The sequence below is a fragment of the Symphodus melops genome (genome assembly GCF_947650265.1).
Source record: "Symphodus melops genome assembly, chromosome: 19".
In the NCBI taxonomy this organism is placed as follows: domain Eukaryota; kingdom Metazoa; phylum Chordata; class Actinopteri; order Labriformes; family Labridae; genus Symphodus; species Symphodus melops.
The window spans coordinates 12,691,608-12,708,793 of record NC_136709.1 but is presented as its reverse complement, the minus strand read 5'-3'; the positions used below and the strand labels follow the sequence as shown (position 1 = coordinate 12,708,793).

The window sequence follows — 17,186 nt, the reverse complement described above, 5'->3', positions numbered from 1 at the left end:
TGGGTGAAGAGAATAAACCTCAGATAAGTGTTTTGATTTTGTATCAAGTCAGGAGTCAGGTGAACTGTAAACAAATGTTAAATAAATGATATACTTACGTATAAAGCAAACACGACAAATTTAATTAATTAATGTTGTAGTTCACCACTTAGTGTTACAAGAGTTGATAAACATATGTACAGTATCCAACATTTAACTGCATTTATTTACAATTTGGGTTGACGGTTTTCAGGTTTATGTCCAAAGCATTTTTTAAAGTCTCGCCACCCAGTGTCAGCCAAGAAAAAAGTTGGCCCTTGTACAAATGAAGTTGATGACCCCTGATATAGAATATTAAATGTAAAGGTGGCCTTTTCAACTAGGTCGGGGAATCACCCAGATGATTTATTCTTTAAGAGGTTTAAGTCCCATAACAATTACGGTATATCCAGCTTAAAATTAATTTTTCATTATTAATGGAATTGATGAAGTATTTTCAAAGTTTAATTTCTTTTAGTCAGTCAAATGTATCAGCCACTGTGAATCTTTGCATGTGAAAATGAAAAGTCTGTTTCTTTAGCCTGTTGTAACTCACTTCATCAGACATCTATAATACTCCGTGCCAGCAGCCTTGTTAGCTTTTGTAGATAATAAAAAGAAAACAACATCATTTTAAGTCTGCTTCTTAACCCTTAAAAACACACCTCAAAGAGCTGAGAAAAACAGTTTGAGTGTTTGAAAAGGTATTTAGTGCTTCTGAATATTCAAAAACACCTTCAGACCACTTACAACCTACAAACCATCTTCCTGCAGAGATCTGAATCACAATGAAAAAATAACCTGCTGACTCTCTCTTTGCTGTGACATGACAATTAGTAATAATAATAACATCCAGTTACTAAGTAACAGAAATCCAGGGATTAAAGCAGCATCCATAGTCAGGATGGAAGGATGATGTTTCCACCGTTTGTTCTTATCGTTTTGTGCTTTGAAGGGATTATAGGAAAGGTTGCAAAGTGGCCAGTGAGTCAGTGAGATCGTTGATAAGGTTGATAGGTTTCACTTAATCCAGGAAGGGGTCACAGTCTGCATGCAGCACACAAGGTATAAAATCTGCTTGACGCGTAGCAGAAGTCATCAGTAAAAAGCCGCCCTGCACACAGAAAGAAGACGGAAAACATCTTCTGAACATGGTAACACTCTATATCTCGAAATGACTGCATGTTTTGATTCGACGGATGTTTGATTGACGGTTATCTCTTTTTCTCTGTGTTATCAGGGGAATGCTGCAAATATGATGGGTTCACTGACATCATCCGGACTTTGTCTACTTCTGATGTCTTTCCTTCTTCACGTAGCTGATTCTTACCCCAACAATGACCTATCAAACAGTAAGCTTTGATCTTACTTACTCTGCATCCCAAGCTGTCCACAATGGGTAGTATGTGATTCTTAATGTAGTACTTGTATGATTTCTCTTTAGTGGGCTGTGAGGAGTGCACGCTTCGGAGAAACAATGTGTTCTCCTCCACTCGTCCCATCTATCAGTGCGTGGGCTGCTGCTTCTCCAGAGCGTACCCAACACCTCTCGGGGCCATGAAGACGATGTTGGTCCCGAAAAATATCACCTCAGAGGCAACGTGTTGTGTGGCAAAGCACAGCTACGAGGTAAGGATGCCCACAAAAGATAAGTCTGGAAAACTTGCCTTTACATAAATAAACTCAAGTCAGCTTAAAGGGAATCCTGTGTTACATCTTTGGTCAAAGTCCGGCTGGGCCCACTCTTCTCTCTCCTACTGTTTTCTGTCTGACCAATTGATTTGGAAGAAATTAATTCGATTTAAAACTAAACAGTTTTCAGTTCAATAAATATGTCCAAATGTATCCACTGTGAAAGTTTTACATATAAATGAGGTTTTTTTCCAGGTTTTTTTGGAGGCTTATTTGACTTTAGTTGATAGGACAGCTTGAAAGATAGAGAAAGAGAGTTGGGGGTGAAATACACTAAATAGCATCAGGACCAGGAGTCAAACCTGCACCTAGTGCATCAAGGTCCATTACCTCTGTACATGAGACCTGCATTACCAGCTGAGCTAAACCAGTGCCTAGTTTTCTTCATATTCAAAATATCTTTATGTGTGGACATTTATTTATGATCAAAAATGTTTAAATAAGTTTTTACTGAACTATCTTGAAGTTATGTTTATCATAAAGTGTAGTTTCTAGTGGTTAGGTCATGAACCCCATGTAGTCATCATAGCATTTTCGACAGCCAGGTTTCGACTTCGACCTTCGGCTCTTTCCATGAATATCCATTGTCACCTCTCTCCCCAATTCCCTTCTCTGTGCACAGCTCTGTCCCTCAAATAAAGGCATAAACGCCCTGAATAAATTGTAAAAAAAAAGGGAATTTTCTGCTTCAACTAATACAATAGTTCAGACTCCCAGCCTCTGTCCTTTGATGTACTTTGTCTACCCTTTCTCTCCTCGCGACATTTCCTGTCTGTTATAAGCTGTACTATCAATACAGGCAGAAGCCTGTATTGATAGTAGACACTCTGAGACACTCTGCTTTACGTCTTCCTCATTTGTTTCTCTTTCAGACCGAAGCGTTTGGCATAAAGGTGAGAAACCACACAGAATGCCACTGCAGCACCTGCTACTTCCATAAGATATGACAGATGGCCAGTGGAGACAATTCTGCAGCACTCAACTCGGGAACCAATAATGCTTCTGTTTATGTACACAGGCTATTCTCTGTTTTAAAATGTAAACTCTTGTGTTGGCAAGTGTCTGTGATGTGTATTTATTAGCCCACATTTTTGCATGGATAGATGTGTTTAAAAAATTGTAGATTGAAAAGCAATAAAATTTCACCCACATTTTCCAGTTTCATTCATGTACATTGTCAAATAGATTTGTGGCGTGTGAGTGACGGAGTGTGCATTGCTTTGTTTTTATCAGAAGAAAAATGTCTTTGGACAGATGCTTCCAAACTAATATAATCCATTGGGGAGCATGCTTATTTTCAAATCAGGGCTGGCAACCACAAAACATACTGTATATGTCAAGACTTCAACAAACGACTAGCTGTCTTTAAGACGTAATGCCTCTTTGGGGAAAAATCTCTAGTAAGAGAGTTAGTTAGTTCTTTACAACAATAGATGTGTGATGGGATTAAATAGGCCTATCTGTATAATAATCATTGCTTGTTTGATTCATTTGTAAATGTAACACATAGAAGGAAATCTATCTGTTCAGCAGTATTATTGGATTTTGTCTTATTTTGAGTATAATATTACACATCAAGTCGACATAGAAGCAAGAGGAATGTTGAATGTTAATATATTTTCTAGCCACGCCACAACACCTTTCTTTCCAAAATCATCACAGCTTAACGACCACTCTGTAGAGACAAGACAAACGGGGTTATCCTGTCCTGTGCGTCCAATCGAGAGTTTGATAATAACTTGGGTAATAGTCGAAGTTGTTTTTGAGGTCGGAGGCTGTTTTTTTTTTAATGATGCTCACTGTCTGATGGACAAAGCTTGCCACATCATGGGGTGTTTGAGGAAATTCAGGAATCCGTGAGTTCACATCCAGCCTGTGTGCAGAGGATGATTTTGAGTCACTGTAAGGTCATGGATGCTTTTGTTGGTATCAGGGGTGTGTGTGTGTGTGTGTGTGTGTGTGTGTGTGTGTGTGTGTGTGTGTGTGTCTGTTCAACAGGGCCACTTTGTGCTCTCCCTTCCCCCTCTGCGTGCGCGTGCGTGTGCGAGTCTGGCAGCGTAACATCTGTGCGTACGCGGTCGTGATTGTGTTGTGAAGATGGCGGAGGGGGAGACAGAGAAGGAATATGACACACGGAAAGCTATCGAGGAGCTCCGAGGGCGCTTCCAGGGTTTGACCACAGCTTTGAAAGAGAGCTCGCAGTCTCCGTTGGAAGCCTCTCTGCATTTCTGCCAGGAGTTTTGCCAGGTTAGCTCTCTCTCCTGCTGCTCATCCCGGGCAGCAGCCTGCAGCCCCTCTGGCTTCCTGGCCGAGGATGCGCGTCTACGTTTGCTACAACAATGTAGCTAAGGAGCTAGCTCCCCAGCTAGCAGCCTGGCATGTTAAGATGATGGGGGGTGAAAAAAAAACTTATGTGTTGTTTTTAGCTATTCTGTTCACGTTGTTCGTCTGTGTTGTGAATGTATTTGCAAAGTCTGATTATCCATGTGGCGATAAGTCACACCAGCGTGTGCGCCCTGTGCACGAATTATTGGTATTTTCCAGGCCAGATAGCTAATAGCAGATGAATGCTGCTAGCTGGTATGCAGGGTCCCCCTGTCCTGTGCAGTGGTCATGCTGTGCAAAAAATGGATACCTACGTTAGCGAGATTTCACATGGCGATTTGACATTTATGCACGCAATTACACGTTTCTATCCCCCGTATAAAATGCAGTTACGATGTTATAACGCTGCATCTCTGCAAGTCGCCAGGTTTCAACCGTGTGTAGAAAATGGTTACTTTAATGGAGTCCGTAAAGATCAATGATTTTTTTTTCCAAAGGTGCTAGCCCAGGCCTTGTGCAATAATGAATTCAGTGTCATATAAGCGAAGATGTTTATTACAGGCATGTCGGCGGCATTAACGGAAGATGTTAAAGTGATGTCAGTGTATAAAGCAGGCTGCAGTTGTGATTTAAAAAGGGAAAGTGTGGCTGTGGTCACTGACTCCATTACACATCCTGCTCATTTTTTTCTTTTGCCTTGACCACGTAAATATGAAGCGAGATATCTGCTGATCTGACATTTTGCTGATACTGCTGGTTTTACTACCATCGCGACGAATGAGAGCGATGGATAGTTTGTTTTTAGTGTCGGCTGTGAGGAATGAATTCAAGAGAAAAAAAAAAAGTTATTTGGGGGGGAAAAAAAGGGGGCGACTGTGCAGGGAAGTCTTAATGGAGGATGATCTCATGAAAGTAAGCCGGCAGGATGAGATGCATGCTGAAGGAACTTTTCAGCGATGAAGACTTACTACTTCTTTGTAAAAAAGAGAGGGAGGAATCAAATGGACTTTTTTTTTTCTCACATTGGCATATTGCTGCTTTGTCTCCGGTCTCTACATCTAGCCTGAAATATGTGTAAAGTTGATTAAAACATAATAAATGTTGGTCCTGTATTTTTTTCATCCTCAGTAATTTGTCATGCTGTTATTATTTTTCTTCATGTAATAATTAATGATGGACTTTACACTCCACAGCTCAAAGTTTGACTTTTTTTTTCCATTGTAAATTGCCCCATCTTTGAATTTAAACCGAATACAGAATGATTATTTTCTAACTGAACGTTTATTTTGTCGTTTACGACTACGATTAACATTTTTTATTTACTGATAAATCGACCAGGCTTATTTAACAGCATTTACCATCATGTCATTAAAACTCCACCACTGCTCTGGTGCACTGTGCATCCATAGAAAATACATCTTTAACTTACATTTGTAGAAGTTCCACTTTAATTGTCTTAGATATTTTCTTCACTGAGAGGGTTTAACGTGACCCAGGATTCACGGCTCGGTTCAGAATTCAGTTTTTGTGTTAAATTGGTACAACAGGAAAACAGCAACAGCAGTGCAACAGTGATTTATGATACACTGGTATCACACACACACTGGTTGATAATAAACACAGGGCCTACAGAGTGATGTGACGGAAACCTGAAATAGCTGAAATCTTTACATGGACGACTTTTTAATCTGTTTGTTAGTTTTAGATAAATGACGTTTCAGAAAGACTGAGCATGTCACAATGAAACATTCAATATGACATCTCACATATGTTACCAATACTTTATTATGGGATTTAAACACACAAGTAAAAAATCTATTACTAAAGATATAATAAAAAGAAAAAAGAGCAATTGTCACAATGAGATTAAAAAAAAGACACAAGAGAGCGTTCTGTAATTTCTTTGCTTAATGAATTAATTGTTTTAGCATACACAGAACGATATCATTGTTTATAAATGTTTATAAACTGGTGTTCGCTCTGACAAATTTATTTTTTTTATCAACTCAGACTTTCTTCTTCATGATTCCTAAAAGAAACAACTCAGTGTTCATCGGGTTGATCTCACTCTCGTGTTTCTTTTTCTGCCAGGTCCTTGTGGAGCATGCTGGCCGTTGGAAAACTGATGAGGATCCACTGCCTTTGCTGGAGGTCTACACTGTGGCTATCGTCAGCTTTGCGCAGGCCGCCTCCTGTCTCTCCTCTGAATGTGAAAACGTGCCACTCCTACTTGAAAAGTTAGCACTGTGAGTAGAAACTCTGCAGTGTTTCCTGCACGCTGACTTTGTTTTGGCAGGCCGCCAAGTTTTAACAAGGGCGGCCAAGGCATATTTGGTGACCCATTTAGAAGGTTTTATTCATATTTGAATCCTTCAGATAGCAAGAACATCTTCATTCGATTTATGTAGAAGACGACTTCCACTTGCTCCCTTCTTCACTTACCTAGTTAGTCCTGCCATCATATGCTTAAAGACATACAGGGGATAGAGACAGAAAGAGGCGCGGCAGGCAAGTGTGTGTAATAAAACAGCATTTGTGTACATTTGTGTGTAAATAACAAGCATGTTAACCAGATATATATTTATTATTATTTTTAAATAGTAATTCATTAGCTGAATAAAAACTAAAGTAAATTTGAAATTTGTTTTAATTAAACACACATTAATAATGACTCACTGAAATAGAGAGCTGTAACGAGTCAAATGTTTTCAGTCAATCAATTTTTGCTAAGCGCCAATTCATAACAAATGTTGTCTCAAGACAATTAACAAAACGAGCAGGTCTAGATCGACTCAGAGATCCAATAGGAATCCACAATGAGCAAAACACCAGGCAACATTTAGTAAGTACCAGTGATGAGGGGAACACTTCCTTTTAACCGCCCGAAACCCCGAGCAGAACCAGACTCATGTTAAACAGTGCTGCAACATGTTGGGCTACAAAATGAAGAGCTGTAATATTTTTTTTACAACTGAATGTTTGGGGAATCGTCTTCATGAAGTCATAGCTGCAACAGCAGCAACAACAACTACACATGTTTTGGATGTCCACATAACATTAGACACAACAATGATTTACACTGCAGTTTGAGTAGTGTGTAATCTCTGTATATATGATTCCATGAAAGATACGGTACATAACATTTGACTTGAATATATAAAAAAACACAGATCTGATTCCTTAAAGGACATTTAGATTTTTTTTACATTTTAAAAGGTTTAAAAAACAGTATCAGGTTTCTACTGTGCTATTCCCTCTTAGTGCGCTTGATGTCGTTATGGAGGCGGAGTCCTTGAGGCTCAAGTACAGAATAGAAATGTAGGCTACCTCTTGGGGAGCTTTGACATATTTGGGATGAGCTAAATAGTATACTTTGCATGCAGAGGTCGGTTCAGCGCAAACACCACGAGCAATCCGAAACAGCTGTCATGAAAGAAGAAACTTATTGAAACTAAAGGATTGATCTAATTGACTCATTTTAAGATTTGTTTCATCACTTCCACATGTAAAACAAGGTCAACTTGAAAAAAAACTTGTATTGAGCCGTGGAACTACTGACATTTTTTTTTTCACAGTAATACGCCCTTGGTTTCTCTTACTACCTGAAGTGTTGTCCATCCTTGACCTAAATGTGGCTTTAACAAATGACTGTGTTGTATCCACAGGAGCTGTGCAGAGCTGCTGCTCTTACTGCCCCAGCATGTCCCTATTGCCTTATGGGAGGAGTTCCAGTCCTCCATGAAGGTCAGTATCCCCCCGGCTGTTAGGATAGGCTTGTCTTTGTACTGATAAGAAATGAAAAATGTTATCATTATTACAATGTGTTTGGTTTAGCTCATCACTGAAAAGTTGTACTAACAAATATATTGAACATTTGGATAGGTTGGTGCTCTTTACAAAACATTAAAGGAGTTATCTATTAACCATTGAAAGATGACACAACGCCACTGCAGTAACTTTGTTATTTTAGTCTCTGGCCTGTCTAACGTTTGAGGCTGACTTCCTTTTATTTGTAGTTTTTTTTAAGTTACATTTTTGATGTCTGTTGCAGTCGGCACACAGCCTTTTGCAAGACAGCGGGAGCACGCAGCTTTACCAGCTCTCAGTTCTGGCGCAGCAAGATGGCGTCTGGTCCAACACCACGTTAAGCAGCATCCTGTCCAATCAGACTCCTCAAACGGAACAAGGTTTTTCCCCCCCCTGTGTTAATTTTAAATTTACTTTTGCACTAAGTAAAATCATTTTTTTAGTATATTATGTTGTCTGCATTTCCTTTTGTCTGTCGTTTTCTAACATTTTGTCTCTGTGCTCATTTCTCTATTTGTTTCTCAGTCCATGAGTATCTTGAGTTGGAAGGCCCCACACTTCTCAACATGAGGATAAAGCATCTTATCAAAGTGGACAGAGCTGATAAAGCTGCTGTCCTGGCAAAGATGTGCTCCGAGTATCCGGGATATGAAGGAAAAGGAAACTTTAAGCAGACTTACTTGCATTGCATCTGTATGACAAAAAGTCAGGAGCAGCTAATGGAGGAGGTAAGAGATTAACACGTGGCAGCAGTGTTTTGTTATTTTCACATACACAGCCCTTCAGCATGAAGATGTCCTGCTGTTAGAAACAACTTATTTTAAAAACGTCTGAAATAGAAAAAAAGTTTTTTATATAAGACGATTCTGAGAAAAAGTAAACTACTAAAAATGTTTGTGTTGTGTTCTAAAATTGAATTGAATACATTCTTGTAATCACTTACTCACTTATTTAGAATATGACTTTCAAACAGTATTGGTAAATAAACCAGAAAATTGTGTTCATTTCTTGATATACTGTTTCTCTCTCTCTCTCTCTCTCTCTCTCTCTCTCTCTCTCTCTCTCTGCGCCCAATAGATTGCATCAATAGACTGTAAAGATGCTCTTGAAATGATCTGCAACTTGGAGTCGGAGGGAGAAGAGAAAGGAGCTCTCTGCGTATGTTCTGCCTTTCTCAAGCGACAGCTTCTCCAAGGGGATGTTTATTGTGCCTGGTAAGTGTTGCACTTTGTTTTAGACAGATACTCCAAGACCACTTCCAAAATGACCCCCAGGAATTTAGTCATTGAATGAATGTATTATGCAATCTTCAGAAATCTCTCTCATAAATATGCACAAAGGTAGGTCGGAGTGTCTTAATGCCTCTGTTCTTGAAGGAAGAAAGGCTGTGAATGAGACGCTAAATGTGTATCACTGCTTACCATTTTTAATGCGTGGCTTATCTTCTCAAGTAATAATCGTTTAAAAACATTTACATTTGTTTATGTTTATCTACCTTTTTTCAGTTTGTGTAATGTTTAAAAATGTACATGCAGCAGTTTTTCCATTATAGTTCCCAAAACATTTGATATTTTCAAGTTTTTAGACGTGTGGATATGTTTGAGAACGACCTATAATGTCTTCTTTGAAAAGTGAGAGATTGGGATGGATATTTCATGTTGATAATGAAAATCTGTGGACCAAATATTTCATGCAAATACTTTAATCTTGACAAAAAAGAACAAGTAATGAAAAAGGATGGGTAGTTGTTTTTTTAATACGTGAGTTTGTTGTTTTGCAGGGAACTCACACTGTTCTGGAGTAAGCTACTAATGCGGTTGGAGTCTTCAGCTGACGCATTCCTTGGACACAGCAAAGAGATGGCTCTTCTCTGCCGAAGTGTCTGTCACATTCTGTTTCTAATCAAAGTAATCCAAAACGAGGTAAGAGAAAAAGACTTAAGTATTGGTGGCTTATAAATATACACTTAGAATCACTTATAGGGTACCGCATCTGTTTAAAGGACTTCAAAATCAAAACCATGGCTATAATTTTCTTTGTTATTTCTGCAGCTTGGTGAGGTGGGACTTCCGGTGTGTGTGGAAATGTGCATTCAAGCTTTGAAAATGACCTCCAGTGACCATAAGGATAGCAAGTCTACTATCTGCAAGACTATTTCCTGCCTCTTGCCAACAGATCTCGAAGTGAAGCGTGCATGCCAGCTTACTGAGTTCCTCCTGCAGCCTACCATTGACTCGTATTATGCCGTGGAGTCACTATACAACGAACCAGACCAAAAGCCTGAGGAGGACGGGAGTCTACCAGTGCCCAATTCTCTACGATGTGAGTTACTGCTGGCCTTGAAGACACAGTGGCCTTTTGATCCAGAGTTCTGGGACTGGAAAACACTGAAACGCAACTGCTTGGCACTAATGGGAGAGGAGGCAGCTATTGTATCATCTATAGACACACTCAATGACACGGACGAACAGGAGGTGGAAAGTGCAATCGGCAAACTCCCTGAATACAGAGACTTGGAGGATTTTCTGTTAACCACTACAAATGAACTCAATGAAATCACAGATGAAAGAGAGAAAAACCGAGAGGCGAAGAAACTTCGGGAGCAGGGTTTCGTGTCTGCTCGTTTCAGAAATTGGCGAGCTTACATGCAGTATTGTGTTTTGTGTGACAAAGAATTCCTGGGCCACAGAATTGTTCGCCACGCACAGAAGCATTTCAAAGATGGAGTTTATCTCTGTCCAATTTGTGCTGACAGTTTTGAAAGTCGGGAGGTTTTAGAGCCACATGTAGCATCACATGTAAAGCAATCGTGCAAAGAGAGACTAGCAGCAATGAAAGCAGCTAGGAAGGTAACCAAACCACCTCAGTCCCCTAAAAGTCCGTCAAAAAATCCTAAAGTTGCTGCGAAGATGAGTATTAGTCCTGTAAAAATGGAATCTCAAGTTACTGAACAATTGGCATCACCTGTTAAAATAGAACAAACAACATCTGACACAAACATTAGTCAAGACTGTTTCTGTCCGGTCAAAAACTGTTCAAAGGCTTTTAAGTTTTTCCGTAACCTCATGGCTCACGTCAGATCTCACAAGGATGACGATGAGGCCATGAGATTTTTAGAGATACAAAAGCAGAAAGTGGTATGTCAGTATTGCAGGCGGCAGTTTGTCAATGTCAGACATCTGAATGATCATTTGCAGATGCACTGTGGTAGCAAACCGTACATCTGTATACAGTTGGATTGCAAAGCCAACTTTAACTCAAATTCTGAGCTTCTAATGCATCGAAAAATACATTCTGAATTTAAGGCCCAGTGTATGTTCCCCAACTGTGGTCAGGTTTTCAGTGAGGCCTACCTGCTGTATGATCACGAGGCACAGCACTACCTTACGTACACTTGCCCAACAGATAACTGTGGCAAAATATTCTACTCACAGTCTCAATTCTTGTCTCACCAACAGATTCATAATACAAATGGTACAAACTGTTTGCCAATCACTAATCAAAATCCTCCTGTTACTCCAAGAGTAGAGGCACTACTCCAGATCCCCCCAACTAATGAAAACACAAATTCTGCACTTGTCAGTCCTGAGAGTATAAATGCAGATGTGAAGGAGGCTGCAAATGCAAACACATCACCATGCACATCTCCAGAGGTGGCTATAGACGCAGCTTCTCTTAAAGTTAAGCACTCGGTGGAAAAGATGCTTAGTAGTGAAGGAGATGCCGAAATCCAAGAACCAGAGAAATGCTACACTCCTTTGACAAACCCCACTCCAGCAGCTGAGGGGAACCCAGCGCCAGAGCCTTCTCATGTGCCCCCTAATAAGGCTGGGCAAAGTGAAAACCCTCCAGTGTATCCTGTACACATTTCAACAAATCCTGCAGCAATCCAGCTGAGTGGCGGGCTTAATAACGTTCAGTGCAATGAATTTCAAAAAGCGATTCCATCAATAATTTCTCCAAGTCACATAAAAACAGAAATCCCTCTCTCACTGCAAGGCTATCCTTCGAGCACACCTGCTGCTACTGCTGGCAATGAGGAGAACCTGCATTGCTGTCCGTATAGTGAATGCACCAGGGCATACAGTACAAACAAAAGTCTATCCAGGCATGTGAAGAAGCAACATCCTGAAATATTTGAGGACTGGAAATTGGCAAAGAAATATAACAAGGTGGCCAAAATTACTGCAAAAAAGGCCCCGAGTGCGCTGGCTTCGCCAAATCAGCGTCCAAACCTGGGCAACAGGTCTCCAAATCAGCCAGGAATACTATGCAACAAACCTGGGGTTCAGCAAATGGATTATCAAACGGGATGTTCAAGCTCGCCAGCTCAGTGTTATGCAGGATCAATGGAGCCTGTGCCTATAACTCCAATGGTGAACCCAACACTGTACCCGGCATGGGGAAGCCAAAATAACCCAAGTGGAATGATACAGGCCGACATGTCCCAGTCATGGTCTTCACCTCCCATGAACAACTGTTATCCAGAGGCCTTCAACATGAGTGAGTACCCCTCTCGGGGCTATCCTAATTGGCAGCCAGACCCTTATCAGAACACAGTGCCCCTGCCACCTGATAGAGATCATTCAATGGCAGCTATACACGGCCCCCCCATGTCACATGCACCTTCGGATTCAAGTTTGATGTCACAGTACGTGTCCAGTTCTCTGATGCTAGACAATGCGCAAATGCATAATGGAGGGCATCAGTATGGAGTGATGAATCCAGAGGGCAGTGGAGATCGAAAAGCTATTACGAATTTGACAAATCAGTTGGATAATGGAAACAGTATCTCGACAATTGACAGCCTCCCTGAAGGAAGCTACCACACTCCATACGCTCCAAGTGAAAACTCTTGTCTTACTCAAGGCTCTTCAGTCGATGTTCCCATGAAATGTCTGAGCCCAGAGGCCCAACTACCATTGAAAGTGACAAATGAAATAGTTAAAACTGAGAATATGTCTGCTCCTGGTTTTGAACAGATGGACAACTCTGTAGATGGCATGCTCAGCCCACAAAGTGTCACTCAAGGAGATTTCTCTTTAGATGAGGAATGTCCAAACGCTGACTGTGAGGATAACGTCTCAGACGATAAGGCTGGTGAACCTGACATGCAAAAGGGTAAACGCAGTAGGCTGAGCAAGCGAACCAAATGGCCGGCAATCATTAAGGATGGTAAGGTCATCTGTAGGAGGTGCTTCAGAGAGTTCACAAGCACCAAGTCTCTCGGAGGTCATTTGTCTAAACGCTCGCAGTGCAGACCCGTAGATGAAATCGATCTCACGGCTGAACTGCCAACATCGTTCCTTGATTTTCTCAACGACCCCCATGTCCCAGACACTAATGGAGCAATATTCAACATGTCGAATGGGGATTTCTCACAGGATTCTGGTAGCTTGACCACTTTGTCTTCAGCCATGGCATTGAAACAAGAGCCACAATACACCAACATTATGGATTATTCAAACTCCTTATCCGTTACCCCTGAAAACCAGCCAGAGAAGACAGTGGAGTTGGCAAATCCAGCCCTCGCTGTACCTTATCAAGAGGATCACCTGATGGAAATTTCACATGCTTTTCAAAGGCTGGATTTGATTGAGGCTGCACAAGAGAAGATGCGGAACGCTCTGTTGTTAGAACAACATGTCAGTCTCAGTGATGCGGCCCCTGATGTTGAAAAAAGAAAAATACTTAGTAAGAGTGATGACAAACCCACTGAAAAGGTGCCCAAGCCTTTCAAGTGTGACCAAGAGGACTGTGAGTATTCATTCATGACGAAGGAGGCATTGTTTAAACACCTGTGTAGAATGCATGATTACACAAATGAGATGATCGAAGAACTTAAAAGAACCCCATCTAAACTGTCTCCTTATCCTTGTCAGATTTGCCCCAAAACATTCACGAGAACAACAGGTTTGAGAATTCACTATGAAAAAGTCCATCGTTTGTCGAAGGCAGAAATGCAGAAGCTAAAGATCAGTGCTCGAAACAGGCGTGCTTTTAGACTTAACAAAGACGTGTTAGGAAGCAGTGCAACCAGTAACGCCAATAACAGTAACACTACACAATCTGCAGTGCCAGTATTGCCTGCAATTAAACAGGAACCACTTGACATTGCAATTGCTCCTCAAACTGACAATGAGAACAATCTAGAAGTTACTCAGCTCACTTCACCAGAAAATGCAGTTAAACAGGGTGTCACACCAGAAGTATCGACTGTTACAAGACTACCATCACCTCAACGCTTTTTATCTGACAGGTTGATTAGTGAGGTGACACCCTCCGTTCTTGAAAAATCACCTGATCAACAGAGAGTGACTGTTGTAAACAAGAGTCCAACTGTAAAAAAGAAATCCCCTTTAAAAATGAAACTCAGTCCGCTTGGAAAAGCAAAAGAGCACCAAGGGCGTTCAGATGCAGCATTAAGCAAAGAAAAAGAGCCAAAGTCCAGCCCCGCTTCTGCATCAGCTTCATCCTCCCCAGAAAAACCCAGCAGCTCGAAAAACACACCGACGAAGGATGAATTCCAGAGAAAACACAAACATCAGAAAAGGTTGAGCCTCCAAATGTGTGATTTGGATGCTTTTAGCCCATATAGACCATATCGCTGTGTTCATGAAGGATGCACCGCTGCATTCACCATCCAGCAAAACTTGATTTTGCATTACAGAGCCATGCATCAGGCATCTCTGCCCGCCAGCAAAGCTGAAGCTGAAGCGGAAGTTGAAACTGAAACTGAAATGACGAGTGTCCAAAACGGACAGGCAAGCCATCAGAGCATAATAAGTCAAGATGATGAAGTCAGGTGTCAGGTGAAAGACTGTTCAAGGGTGTTCATTGGAATCACAAGGTTAATCCAGCATTACCTCTTACTCCACAAGTTTACCCGCGATAAAGCCACCTCTATGATGGCCAGCATGACTATAGGGACTTTCAACTGTGATCGGCCGGAGTGTGCTCTCCCTTTTGACTCGGTGGAAAAGTATGTTGAGCACATAAAGAATTTTCACAAGGAGATAGCTATCTCTGAGAGTGGCTCAGTTGATCAAACTTTTAAGTGCGAGTATATGGGATGCGACCGTGTCTACACTACAAAATCAAACCTCCTCCGTCACCTGATAAAAAAGCACGAATACGTTTATGACCCTAAAGCAAGTGACGGAAGACGGACGAAATCAGCAGGGCTCTTCCCAGGAGTTAACAATGGGAAAGAGAATGTGGAGAACAAATTCAAAGGGAAGAAGAAAAACACTAAAAAGAAAGATGTGAAGTCCATGGAACACTGGACTAATTTTGGGAAGCCTAAACTAAAATCCCACGAGGACGCATCAGCTATGTGCACCAAGAAGTTCTCCCTGCAGTACCCATGCATGATAATAGGCTGCGATGCTGTTGAGCGGGCAGAGAGAAGTATATTTAAGCATTACACCACTCATGGCCTCACAGAAAGATACATAGAGGATCAGAGGAGCCAGTTCATTTATTGTAAAAAGTACTCCCGTTCCAGATTCAAGGATACAAACAAATCGGAGGGCGCATCAACCTCCTCTTCTGAGGAGACGGAGCCAGAAGACGCAGAAAAATCCGATGATCAGAAATCCGATGAGCTGGTGGAAAGGATAGGTCAAGAAGATGGCAAGCTGTCAAACGACGATAGTGCAGAATCTCAAGCTTCCACTGGGACAGAGGGCATTAAAAGAGGCCGTCCCAGGAAACCGGCACGTCCTACACCAGCTTGTCCACAGAGGATCCAGACTCTAAGAAATCGTACGACTGTTAACAGTTCAAGAGAGAACTCAAATCCTGGTACACCGACAGACCAAGAACAACCCGATGAAGGGGTTAATCAAGGTGCTTTCAAGCCTCTTGGGCTTGAGGACTCTTTCCTCAAATTCTTGGAAACCTCAGAGTCAACCAACTCTTCCAAACGTAAATTAATTGACAAATCTAGTGCTGAACTGCCGTCCAAAAGACATCATAAACAGAGATCTACAATGAGAAGAAGAATAAGTCATGAGTTTAGAGGCTACGAAAATCTTGTTGAGTTCAGAAATCCCCTTAATCTTACATCAGTGAGCAATGTCAAGATTGTTATTGACAAAACACTTTCAGAAGGTGCTGATCTTTTGCTAAAGCAGCTACAATACATGAAGCCCACAGTCATAATAAAAAAGTGGCTTTATAGCGGATCATAGCCCAACATTTTGTGTTCAACTCAATCTCACTCAGGATTTGAGATGTTATGCTGCAGAATGGTTTGTTAATGCATCAGATTTCCAACTGATAAAAGTTACAGTCACAGTTAACAATAAAATGGCCTATTTTGTACTTATTGAAAAACTGTCTTGGATGATTTTATGTATGTTAGTTATAATAACCAGGTAACCTATAGGGCATAGATTTTAGAAACATGTTTGTATTTATGCTTAGTACTGAAGATGTTTTTTTTTCTTTTACTAAATGGAGACTTTTAAAGAAAAATGTTTTTATATATCCCTATGGGATTTCAAGTTCTGTTTGTATTTATTTTATCCTTTTTCAACACTAGTAGACCTATCTGTAATATTTACATGTCTTCCACAAAGTGTTCAATAAAATGTTACTGGTTCTTTTTGTAAAGAAGTGTCTGCAGATCATTTTGTGTTTATGTGTTGCATTTCTTTTTAGATCACATTACATTTTTTCTAGGCTTCCTAGATGTATACATTAACCTCCAACCTGATATTTTTACAAATAAACTGAAAGATTAAGTAAGTTTTTGTATGGATATTACAAATTGAAATGTCAGCCTGTCTTCATACCTGCTGAATTTATGACAAAACTTTAGAGCAAAGAAAATTATTCAACCTGTACCCACAATTACATATTTATTGGACATCAATAACTTTAAAATAATTTTGGAAAAAAAATCACTTGTATGATTTTTATACAAATATAAAGTAACAACAGACTATTAATACCACACAAGAAAAATCGCATAAAAAAGAATAATAGCTAATACTATTTCTTCAACGCTTTCTTAATTACAGTATAATTATTGTTTTAATGACTAAAGGATTAGTTTAAGAGATCATGCTCTGCCCATCATTTCTAGATGTAGAAGTTTCCAAGAGGAATTTTTCATCTGCAGAGAGGCCAAGAAGGGGAAACCATGATACTGGTGGAAACAGTGGCTCTGTAAAGGAGAGAGGAGCGTTCAATATCAACAATGTTTCATAATGTAATCCAATATTAAACTACATTTATAAATTACCTATGAACTTAAGTATGTTGTTTTTAAAACACTGCCGTAGATTTTAATTTGTAGTTTGGAAATGAAGTTCATTTTCTCGGTTTACTGTACT

The 17,186-nt window shown here is 40.4% G+C and overlaps 2 protein-coding genes across 2 annotated transcripts; both read left to right on the top strand.

Moving 5' to 3' along the window:
• The first annotated feature begins 1,066 nt into the window (after nucleotides 1-1,066).
• Nucleotides 1,067-2,888, top strand: cga (glycoprotein hormones, alpha polypeptide). The gene is made up of 4 exons (XM_079370345.1): nucleotides 1,067-1,172; nucleotides 1,259-1,370; nucleotides 1,463-1,647; nucleotides 2,583-2,888. Exons 1-4 carry the CDS (start codon nucleotides 1,170-1,172, stop codon nucleotides 2,655-2,657), a joined length of 375 nt encoding a protein of 124 aa, XP_079226471.1. The 5' UTR covers nucleotides 1,067-1,169; the 3' UTR covers nucleotides 2,658-2,888.
• Nucleotides 2,889-3,702: 814 nt separating this feature from the next.
• znf292a (zinc finger protein 292a) lies at nucleotides 3,703-16,500 on the top strand. The gene is made up of 8 exons (XM_079369073.1): nucleotides 3,703-3,957; nucleotides 6,127-6,281; nucleotides 7,701-7,779; nucleotides 8,087-8,222; nucleotides 8,368-8,570; nucleotides 8,920-9,056; nucleotides 9,623-9,764; nucleotides 9,894-16,500. The coding sequence occupies exons 1-8, from the start codon at nucleotides 3,808-3,810 to the stop codon at nucleotides 16,035-16,037; spliced, it is 7,146 nt and encodes a 2,381-aa protein (XP_079225199.1). The 5' UTR covers nucleotides 3,703-3,807; the 3' UTR covers nucleotides 16,038-16,500.
• Nucleotides 16,501-17,186: the final 686 nt, after the last annotated feature.